The following is a 12,433-nucleotide window of genomic DNA, read 5'->3' on the forward strand; positions in this document are numbered from 1 at the left end:
TATGTTGTAGTTTAGATATCAACTAGTTCTCTTTAGCACTTGTTAGTACACTCAATAGCAATGAAACCGGGTCGATTCCCGTAGAAACTCCTGTACCTACCAGTTTTAATGCTCCCAAGTGTACTTAAAAAGGACTGCCACTGTCTGCATAGTTTATAACCGGGACAAATGCACGTTACATAAAAGCTTTTACTGGTTTCAGGCTAATGTTAGGGATTTAGGGTTTTAGTCAAGCGTGCATGATGTACTGCCGTATTCGAACTTCAAGATATTCACAAGAGACGACACGTACTAGATCCATTCTAGATACGTTATAGTTTAGATATCAACTAGTTCTCTTTTGCAGCGCAATTCGGGCAACTAATGTCACTTTTACGTTAGATAGCATAAGATATCTATTAGATGTGAATTAGATCTCTAAGACATATCCTGTGGAAATCGTTCAAGAGTATCTCCAGAATCGCGCAAATGTCAAATTTGACAGGTTAGATCTTAAACATATCGTTATCGTATCTTGGTGATATCTAAAAGATGTCTTATAGATGTCTATTTCATAATCCGAATCGGACCCATAGACATTTCGTGAGAGAGCCCTTTCATGTTATTCTATACCTACTCGATAATTACGCGGAATTAATTAATATTTTAGACGTATACCAATTTCACATTAAATTCACGCCAAACTAAGGACTGTTCAGTTTACTAAGCGGACACTCTTACACCTCTTTTAATCGGCGAATTTAAAATCAATTGACGTACAGCTCATAACAATATAATTAACAATCCCTTATTTATCAATTGCTACATATTTATTCCCATAATAGTCAAATATTTTTCCCGAAGGACCGAACAAATTTGGAACATAGCAAGTTAGTTCTGCAATAAGAATGCACAGGCTAGTATTCACTGCGAAAAATCGTAAATATGTACAAATTTTCCAAGTTAAACGTGAATAAAATTATTAAAACATTTGCAGAGCATCATATGCTTGAAGATTTTACAAAATCCCGGCACAGAAGCGGCCCGGCCAATCCAGAAACAAAAGTATTGTCATGCGGCTGTTAAAATCAATAAATTACTTATCGGTTCGCGAAATTCCTAAGACAGCAGGCGTTAGAGTAGGCACAGATTAAAATATAAGAAGTATGTACAATAAATGGACCCATAGAAAGAAAAAAATGGACAAAAGAATTACAGAGCAGCGAAAGCAATCGAAAAAAAGAAGCGTCAAACTGTACTACATTTTACATTAAGATAAATTTCGTAGCATTTTAATGGACAACGGAAAATGCGTAAAATGTTGCTGTAGTACGTTACCAATGGCCCTGATGCTACCATGCCGTTGTAGAAGATCATATATTCGACGAGGAGAGTAACATCAAAATTGACCAATTCATGAAGAAAGTCCTTGTCTGGCAGGCAATTGGTTCCTGTGGCCTTAAAAAGTTTGTTCTATTTTGCGACATGAACTTTGGTTGCGACATTTACAGAAAATAATGCATCTAATAACGAGTACTTTCCGTCTATCAGACGCATAATGTCACCTCTTCATTTCGGCCTGATTTGGCAAGTGCCCACTATGCTGGTCAGAAAGTAAAGCTACTGAATTTGAAAAACATTGATTTCGTTCAAAAACAAGTCAACTCATCTAATTGCCCGGAGCTCCACTCCATCGAGTGGCACTTGACCAATGTGAAGATGCACTTAAAAAAGGGTAGATGAGAAGCTAAAACATTGAAAGAATTCAAACGAATGTTGTTTACAACTTGTCAAAAAGTGTCAAAAATTGATGTGCAGGCACTTGAACGGCGCAACCGTGTAAAAGTACGAAAATCTTACCGATGTTATTATATTATACTATATTTACATTAAAATGTTTTGCGTTGGTTTCCGTTTTTATTATATTTATCTAAATAAAGCGATTCCAGAATTAGAAAAATGTAATTTATACTTTTTTGTGTGTCCGCTTAATAAAATGAACAGTCCTTAATTCTTATTTATTGGTATTTCCACATCATCATCATCATATTCATCATCCTCGTGTTGTCCCGGCTTTTATTGCCACGGCTCATGGGACCTGGGGTCCGTTTGGCAAGTAATCCCAGGAATTTGCAGCGTTAATTTTTGCCATTTGACCTTTTAACCCAGAGAAAACTAGGCCTTTTTGGAATAAGTCTGAAGTCCCCGCGATGTTTTACCAAAAAGCGACTAAAGGGGCCCACTGATTAACAGTCTGCCGGACGGTATCGGCCTGTCAGTTGTTCGGAGCTGTCAAAATTTTGTTCTAACTGACAGGCCGATACCGTCCGGCGGACTGTTAATCAGTGGGCGCCTTAATAAATATCAAATGACATATCGTACAAAGTTCCGAAAAACTCATTAGTACGAGCCGGGGTTAGACCTCCGGATTGAAAGTCGCATGCTCTAAGGGGCTGTCCATAAATTATGTCATCGATTTTTGACCCCCCCCCCCCCCAAAATTATCCATAAATCATGCTTGATGTCCAGACTTTACATCCTTTACATCCCCAATTTGACATGACGTAATTTATGAATAGCCCCTAACTAAGCGCTTGTGTTTCAGGATTAAAAGGCATCATATTGTCACCCAAATGTATGAGTGGCGCGGGCTTCGGCTATTTTACTCACTCGCGTCTGCCCCATGCCATTAAATTCCCATACCATACCACAGAATAAATAATAGTACTACCTACCGTACAGAACGGAAACTTCCTACAAAACAAGTCAAGTTCAAGTTTGACAGCGGTTTAGGGTCGAATCATGCTGTCCCTTTCTAATATATGGCATCCCTTTCGGCTATTTAGGGTTGTCAATATTCAGGTCATTGTCTTATCTGTGGTCGTGCACGTAAAGGGTCGTTGAGTTGTGTCAACTCCAAGTCAACTCTAATAAGCCGAGTTTGGCCGAAGGGAGGAGTTTCGTCTGCTCATACCACAGACAAAACATCCTCCAGACTGAGCATAGTCGCGCTACCCCCCTTTGCCACGCATACGGTAATTTTACTCCATGTTCGAGTCGAAAGTGTCTTTGTGTGACGTCCGTGTCTTTGAACGGACCAATCACGGCACGGGACTTCGCTCACCTCGTCCCGCGCGCACCCCCGCATTTTTGGCATCATCGATTGCATGAAATAACTGCTCTAAACTCGGTCTAGAGGATTCCTAGTCTATGGCCCATACCATTAAAGCAAGGCAACAAAATAGACATCAAGAATATTGTGTACGTTCTACAACTTGCCAAGAACTTTTCTAAACTATCTGTTCTTTCACAGGACGCATCAGGCAAATGCATGGCCACACAGAAACACCTCGTGAAGGAGTGTCCCGAGATGCTGGCCATCTCCACCTGGACGGGACAGGTTCCCCGGCGGCCGGCGTTACCTCCAGGGGCGAAGCTGTCCCAGTTGATGGCGCTAGGGTCGCGGCAGAGCCCTGGGCATGTGGTGTGGATGCTCGCTAAAAATGATGAGGAAATGAAGTGAGTATATTTCTTTCTTGCTCTCATTCATAGCTGCAAGAAAGAAAGAAATATGCGGGTCGGACTAATGCCGCGGACTGGTAGGTATTACGCTGTCTATTCCAGGGCTCGAAGCGGTATTTTTTTAGTGAGTATATTCATTTATTTTAGAAACATGTTTCTGTGCTCGGAGTAATTAACAACGGAGACGCCATGTCTAAAATTTTCGGTACAAAATAGTCTGCCGTTTTTTGCGGGGGAGGGGCACATCAAATGTATAGGTACGTCATGTCAGATAAACGTCAGTCCATACATATGGTTGACATGTGGTTGACCATTGGCCGCCTATTTTCGACAGAGGGGAACGCCTGTTAATGGCGGCTCCATTGTTAATTACTCCGAGTTTCTGTGGGTCACAGTGGCGCCGCGCCAAACATATCCATAGGCAAGCCGGCTACTTTGGCTTACATATTTCCTTTACAACTCTGCTCAAACGTCCAAAAACAGGCAAGCCGGTGGGAGTCGAGTTTTATGGGCGCGCCGCCACTGGCTGAGCCATGTCGTAAAGGATTGTTACTAGAGGCGGAGCTATCGTAGATGGCGCTAGGATCGCGGCAGAGTTTAGGGCATGTTGTATGCCATTTCATCCAAATGCACATTATTATTGCGAGCCTATTGTGTCCCACTGCTGGGCAAAGGTCTCCCCCCTCTTCTTCCATTCCTCCCGATTTTGAGCTGCATCTGGCCAGTCTCTCAAAAAGGAGTCTAAGTTATCCCGCCACCATCGCCGACGAGGTCTGCCGGATCTCCGGTTCGACTTATGGGGCACCCTAAATGCACATTAAAAAATAAAATTACTTATAAATGAAATTAGGGCTTGCAAAAATAATAACGCAATGTATTCAAGATTTATTGGATATCCATAAAGTCAAGCCGCGTCTGATATTAAATATTCCTTACATAAGTGGGTGACTGGCGAAATCTGCACACTCCACCAGTTTTTACCCGAATACGGGCCCGATTTGGATTTCGAAATAGACATATATACTTGGTCAAGCAGATCTTGTCAGTAGAAAAAGGCGGCAAATTTGAAAAATGTAGGCGCGAAGGGATATCGTCCCATAGAAAATTTGAATTTCGCGCCTTTTTTTACTGACAAGATTTGCTTGACCAGCTATATCTATTAGATATCTTTTAGACATCACCAAGATACAATAACGATATGTTTAAGATTTAACCTGTCAAATTTGACATTTGCGCGATTCTGGAGATACTTTTGAACGATTTCCACAGGATATGACTTGAGATCCAATTCACATCTAATAGATATCTTACTCTATCTAACGTAAAAGTGACATTAGTTGCCCGAATTGCGCTGCAAAAGAGAACTAGTTGATATCTAAACTATAACGTATCTAGAATGGATCTAGTACGTGTCGTCTCTTGTGAATATCTTGAAGTTCGAATACGGCAGTACATCATGCACGCTTGACTAAAACCCTAAATCCCTAACATTAACCTGAAACCAGTAAAAGCTTTTATGTAACGTGCATTTGTCCCGGTTATAAACTATGCAGACAGTGGCAGTCCTTTTTAAGTACACTTGGGAGCATTAAAACTGGTAGGTACAGGAGTTTCTACGGGAATCGACCCGGTTTCATTGCTATTGAGTGTACTAATAAGTGCTGATTATAAAGGTTGAATACATTTAGATAAATCTTCTTTAATCACTCGTTACATTTGTTTAAAAAAAACCGGGCAAGTGCGAGTCGGACTCGCGCACGAAGGGTTCCGTACCAAAATGCAAAAAAAAAACAAAAAAGAGCAATAAAAAAAACGGTCACCCATCCAAGTACTGACCACTCCCGACGACGTTGCTTAACTTTGGTCAAAAATCACGTTTGTTGTATGGGAGCCCCATTTAAATCTTTATTTTATTCTGTTTTTAGTATTTGTTGTTATAGCGGCAACAGAAATACATCATCTGTGAAAATTTCAACTGTCTAGCTATCACGGTTCGTGAGATACAGCCTGGTGACAGACGGACGGACGGACGGACGGACGGACAGACGGACGGACAGCGAAGTCTTAGTAATAGGGTCCCGTTTTACCCTTTGGGTACGGAACCCTAATGACTCGCCTTTCAAGTACTCGCTAAATAATGGAAACAGATAATTTTTCACAAGGGAAAAATATAGTTACTTTAATTACGTAGGTATATTATAATCAATATTTTTTTCCTTTTTGATACGGTAAAAATAGCGCCAAGTCACTAAATGTGAATTCCCTGTTTGTTATCCGGTGCAAGTTTTTATGGGCCGTGAAAGGATAACTCGCATCTACGAGTATGTATGTACTTACAGCTTCCTTATCTATACATGGAAATATATTTTATATTATCTTCCGCGCATCGAGTACCATTATCCCATGCAGGTTTTGTTTTAATGGCCTCCAATATGATTTGATGCCACATAAAGGATGACTACGTTAGACCGGGCCGTGACCGGGCCGGAGCTTCCAGGGCTTCGTTTTCTATGAAAAGCACCACGTGATCACCGATCGGGCGTCATAGAAAATGACATGTTGGATGCCCCGGCCCGGGCACGGCCCGGTCTAGCGTGAGTCATCCTTAATACACAAAGAAAGATATATTTGTAGTATGTAGTAAATGAGTCTGCGCTAGTAGTTTAACTAGTTTACGTACCTTAGTAAGAACTATTTTGCAAAAGGTAAAATACTTCTTGTAGGTAGCAAAATATTTAAAGTGTATACGCTGATAATCTCCATACATTATCTTATACACCCTGTATAAATGTGTAGAACGTGCTGGCGATACCGCTCGAGTGGGTGGAAAAGGGAATATACTTTTCAGAAAAACATTTCATAATACATTACACGGGTTCAGACGTTTTAATTGTTGATATCGATTAGTTACGCTGTGTTGTAGTTACAATGATGTGAAAATTATTTAAGAAAGAATTTTGTAAAGATTTATTATAAACGTCAATTTATCGTTAACTAGGTTTGATTTGCGGCGTAAAATTGCTATGATCATCGAGTTTTGCGGAATATTAAGTTGGTATTTTTAACGCGAGCTTAAAAAAATTATGATGTGTTTGGCAAACTTTATTAGCAGAAATACATGATGAAAGCGTACAAAAACGAATTCCTTATACCTGGTTTAAAAATCAGTGTTACCATACGAATCAAAGTAAGTTTACCCGTACTTAAACTACATTTTTCTGTCGTACCTGCAAGAATATGTTACTCTTCGAAGGCCGCAAAAATATATGACACGCTCATATGGCTCTACAAATGAGACCGTGTCAGATATTTTTGCGGCCATCATTGTGTAACATATAATTGCAGGTTGCACCACATAAACCATTTGAGAAACTCATGCAATTGTTTATCGTATTCTCGCCGATAAATTTCAAATTCAAACTGGTTTTAAATGGCTTTTACGGCTATTATGCGTACGAAGAAAAGCTATAATTGACGTATAAGTAAATACACTACAATAACTAGTATAGGTTGACCCAAATATACGTTGACAACATTTTTTTGGGAATATTTTTCTCATTTTCACATCTTTTACAAAATGTCACTAAAAATTAAGACTAAGACGATAATTTAAACTAAAACGAAAAGTATCATCTTCAAAACATTCTTTATTATCGATACACAAACGCAAACTTTTTTTTTATTAGTAACAATATGCCGCATAAAAAATGCAACGTACCAACCTACTTATTGGCCACGCCATATACCTACTGCCGTATTCGAACTTCAAGATATTCACAAGAGACGACACGTACTAGATCCATTCTAGATACGTTATAGTTTACGTACATAGCTCTCTTTTGCAGCGCAATTCGGGCAACCAATGTCACTTTTACGTTAGATAGAGTAAGATATCTATTAGATGTGAATTGGATCTCTAAGCCATATCCTGTGGAAATCGTTCAAGAGTATCTCCAGAATCGCGCAAATGTCAAATTTGACAGGTTAGATCTTAAACATATCGTTATCGTATCTTGATGATGTCTAAAAGATGTCTAATCGATGTCTATTTCAAAATCCGAATCAGGCCCTTAGTCAGTCATGAAATTGTGAGTCAAGTAAGTTACTGCTATATGAAACTTTTTTACGATACACCCACATCATTCCTTCCCGGATTTCCATAAGCTATAACCATAACGATACGAATATACGTAGTTACCAATAAGTATGGATATAAAAGTTATGAACGAAAACTTTTTTACATAAGTACATACATTTGTGTAGATAAGTACAGTCGCCATCAGATATATCGGAGCGGCCAAGGTGTTCACAATATCTGGACACGCACTCTAACGCCCCGACAATAGAGCCGTGTCCAAATATTTGTGAGCACCCTGGCCGCTCCGATATATCTGATGGCGACTGTACGAGTATAAATGTAAGTACGTATCGAAATATCGAGTTTGTAATAAAATAAGTATGTCGATAAAATAAATATTATTCTACTGATACCTACAAGTTTGGCGCGGTGCGCCATATCTTTCGTTTCATTCTAATTTCCTGGCTTTACGCCCCCTATTAAGCACAATGTTTACTATCAGGTTGTTCTTCCGTTATTTGTAAACCGTTTGTAGTAACCTGCTAGCACTCGTTCCAACATGTCAGCACATGGTAAAGCGATCACATAACGCGGTGATCAGTCCCCGGCAGCGGCCATGATGAATTACGACTTGTAGGGGTCCGCGGGGACGAGAGAACCTTATCAACAAACTTGAAAACTTGGGTCGCTTCTGGATGAGATTAGCTCAGGACCGGGACAAGTGGCGTACGAGAAGATTTGCCTATGCTCAGCAGTGGGCAATAAAAGGCTAATATGATGATGATGATGATTAAGAAACCAACAACAAGTTTAATCTTTAAAGCGGTTCGGCTTATCATCCGCATCATTCTCATCGGCGGCATCAGTTTGGCATTGACATAAACGCTATCGTGAATTTACTTTCTATATTATCTCTTTCGCACTAATATGTCAGTACGAGCGAGATGCACAGAAAGTAAATTACGTTCACGATAGCGTTTATGTCAATGCCAAACTGATGGTAGCCGTACTGCTCTTTTCTAGTAACCCTATTAAAGTTCGTTTTTTTAGCATTAGAAAAAAGGTAAAGTAAAGGGTAAGGTAAGGTTTGATAAATAAGTCACGACAAATATGTAACAATTATAAATCATATACGATTATTTGCGTTCTTTTACTTTAATAAGTAATAGTTCCTGTTTTTTAAAAGCGTTTTTGAATTAAAAGACACGTCAAGATCGCGTAGTCTTTTTCTAAGTGCCTAAGTAAGCCTGGGCTATAACCGCAAAAATCGAAGTTCGCAAATTGCGGGCATTTTTCTCTGTCACTCTAACTAATTACGCCTTCATTGGAGTAAAAGAGAAAAATCCCCGCAATTAGCGAATTTCGGTTTTCGCGGTAACCCCTCTGAGTGGACGCTCGAAGCGGAGCGTTCGGCGGGGCGTGCAGCGTGGCGTCGGGCTCACAAGTGATTTGAGCAGCGTGCACTAAAGCCGCTCCTATAAGTACGTTTGCATTTGTTTGACATGCACGCCGCACGCCCGCCCCGCTGCACGCTCAACTCGAGCGTCTTCTCAGGCCTTACACTAATGCCAAATAAACGAAATATAACGATCCCTAGCTGGTAATTTGACACATGGTAATTAAGCGATCACATAACGCAGTGATCAGTCCCCGGCAGGGGCCATGATGAATTACGGCTTGAATGGGTCCGCGGGGACCAAATAACCTTACTTACGGTACCGCAACCTTAGGTACTGGTACCTACGTCGATTTGTGTATGACTGTCCCATAAATCCCATAATATATCTACCCTTTTCCCACCTTTTTTGTATAGATATCGACTATAGTCTGACATAAAAGAGTAGAAATTAAAAAGTGGCAATACTGTAGCGTCGTCCCTTTCAAATCAATATATACCGGGTGTGGCCTTAATATGAGCAAAAAATTAAACTGTGGGCTGTACTCATACTGACCAACATTTGTTCAGCGACTTTTAAAAATAGCTTGTGGTTTGATTTTTAATAAACTTTAAAGTTTATTCTAAGACGCAATGTATTGCGAATTTTGTTATGTTTAAGGCGTGACAAGCAACGTCAATCACAATGATATGGCGTGGCGATGGCGTCCATTGAAGATAATATTTATTTTGTATGAAAAATAAAGAGTCTAAATACTTCATAATTTTTAAAAGTTGTAGAACAAAAGTGTCACCGTTTGAGGAGTACAATCTATGTCTTAATTATTTGCTACACCCGGTATAAGAAAACAGGACGACACTTTTTAATTTCTACTCTTTTTTTGTCAGACTGTAGGTTGCTTCTCATAGTTCGGAACCCTCTACACCGTGATATCACTCTTGGCCGGTTTTTTTCCGTTCACTCCGTCGACGCACTCGGTTCGTGTTCCTCCTTATCCGTTTTCACCCAATTATTATAAATAATGAGGCGGGCTCGCGTTGCCTTGTAATAATGCCAATTTAAAGCTTCCTAGCTAAATTATAGGAGAGAGAGATCCACTGCTAAACTGCCGTATTCGAACTTCAAGATAGTCACAAGAGACGACACGTACTAGATCCATTCTAAATACGTTATAGCAGAGAGGATATTATAGTTTAGACATCAACTAGTTCTTTTTTGCAGCGTAATTCGGGCAATCACTGTCACTTTTACGTTAGATAGAGTAAGACATCTATTAGATGTGAATTGTATCTCTAAGTCATATCCTGTGGAATTTGTTCAAGAGTATCTCCAGAATCGCGCAAATGTCAAATTTGACAGGTTAGACCTTAAACATATCGTTATCGTATCTTGGTGATGTCTAATAGATGTCTATTTCAAAATCCGAATAGGGCCCAAAGGCCTATGGAAACTATACATATTTATGTATGTCGTTTTTACTAGTGTTGGGACTCGAGTCTTTTGAGTCTACTTTTGAAGATTAAGTATTACGTTTAAATTTAATCTAATTCAGTCACTAGTCGAGTCTTTTTTAAGCGCAACTCAAAAAGACTCGGGCCTCCGAATAAAGACTACGTCAACAATTATATAGGTTTTATCTAAATGTAATGTTAGAAGGTGAATAAAAGTCTAGTTTACCATGGTATAACTACTACTACCCGAGCCTTTTGGGTAAAGTCCTAGAATTTTAAAAATATTAATCTGTATTCGGCGTTTATTCGTACACATCTAGGTATACACAACACTGACTGGGTAATGTTAGGTGTTGCCTTTGTTTACCCAGCCAGTGTTGGGAAACCTATTAGATGTGTACGGGTAAACGCCGAATCCGTTGTACTAGGGTAAACCGGAGTTTACTTAACTTTCTAACATTACCCGTTACATAATAGTATATTACAATACAAGTGGGAAAAGTAGGAGCAGGTAGTAGGATCTCGTGTCGATTTAAAACACTCCCTTCGGCCATGTTTCAACTTATCACCACTCGTTGCGAATTGCGAATTACCTTTCCGCACGAGTATTGTACAACGTTTTACAGTACATACATATGGCCATTTAAGTTAACATATGGCACATATTGTAAAGTAGCACCATATGTAATGCACTTTTGAACGCCACTGTAAATATTAGTAAAGGAAATAGCGAGATTTTAAATTTAGAAGTATTTGCGCAGCCCTCGTTTACATTTGGTTTCCGAACGCCCCTCGCCCGTGCCGGCGGAGCGCACGTGCGAGCGCACGCGGCGCCGCATGTGTCCACAATGTCTGTTCGCCCTCCGGCGCCGAGGACAAATCCACTCGTTTTCGAGGCTGCATGTTACATGGCCAAGTCGCTTCATCTTATACCTTTAAACGAGTTACCTTATATGTACCAATTCTTGTATACAGGGTGTTTGGTACATCGTTTGCCAAATTAAAACGGCAGATAGGTTGAGTCATTTTCTATCTTCTTAGGCTCGGGCCCGGACACGGCCCGGTCTAACGTATCATCCTTTAGCCTGTCTGTTTCTCATGGCCTCATGCCCCGGTGTTTCCCTTCTCCTCTTTCTAGGAGCGAAAACTAGTCCCAGTACCAGGGCTATAACCGCGAAAATCGAAGTTCGTCAATTGCGGGCATTTTTCTCTGTCTAATTACGTCTTAATGCGAGTAAAAGAGAAAGATCCCTGCAATTTGCGAATTTCGGTTTTCGCGGCAGGCCTCCAGACATAGGTATATTATGTTACTTGAATGTCGTTTTAAAACGAGAACGTAACTCGGATTGTATGGCGGCGGCTGTGTTCATGTGACTCTTAATGTAAATTAAATATGTTGTTTTCTGTTTCATTGCTGCACAGGGATTGGATGAACGCCATATCAAAAACGGTAAGTATGAAAAATAGTCATATTTAGTGTAACATTGGGATAACTTCAGAAATGGGGTTTTTGTGAAAACAATAAACTAGGAAGCCCTTTTTGCTTACTGATTTTTTTTGTTAAAGTTATATTAAATATATTAAAAACGTTTCTGACATCATTCTGATGTCAGTGTACGTTCGAATAAAATTGGCCTGTAGGTAGGTACAGTCGCCATCAGATATATCGGAGCGTCCAAGGTGTGCACACTATCTGAACACGCACTCTAACGCCTTGATAATAGAGGCGTGCTCAGATATTAATGAGCACCTTGGCCGCTCCGATATATCTGATGGCGACTGTACAAGAATAATGATGCCGTAATAGGATTCGTTCTATTACTATTCCGTGTCCGTTTTTCAAGTTTAAATTACATTGAGAACTTTAACGGACGAGTGCAAAGGTCTTGGAGCGTTTTCTGTACTGCATACTTTTAGTACTTAGACGGGGTGGCACCTAATGGCTCCTCTACACGATGGGCCAACGCCGGCCACTCCAAGGGACGCATTTATGCGTTAGAGGGAGC

General features: G+C 40.1%; 1 protein-coding gene across 1 annotated transcript in view; it reads left to right on the top strand.

Annotated features, from left to right (window-relative positions):
* Window positions 1-12,433, top strand: part of LOC134673328 (uncharacterized) — a 129,045-nt gene that overhangs the window by 69,732 nt on the left and 46,880 nt on the right. Inside the window, exons 4-5 of the mRNA XM_063531298.1 lie at window positions 3,293-3,498; window positions 11,850-11,877. Of these exons, the coding sequence (XP_063387368.1) occupies window positions 3,293-3,498; window positions 11,850-11,877 (234 nt within the window). The remainder of the gene's footprint in view (window positions 1-3,292; window positions 3,499-11,849; window positions 11,878-12,433) is intronic.

This window comes from Cydia fagiglandana, chromosome 18 (assembly GCF_963556715.1).
Source record: "Cydia fagiglandana chromosome 18, ilCydFagi1.1, whole genome shotgun sequence".
NCBI lineage: Eukaryota > Metazoa > Arthropoda > Insecta > Lepidoptera > Tortricidae > Cydia > Cydia fagiglandana.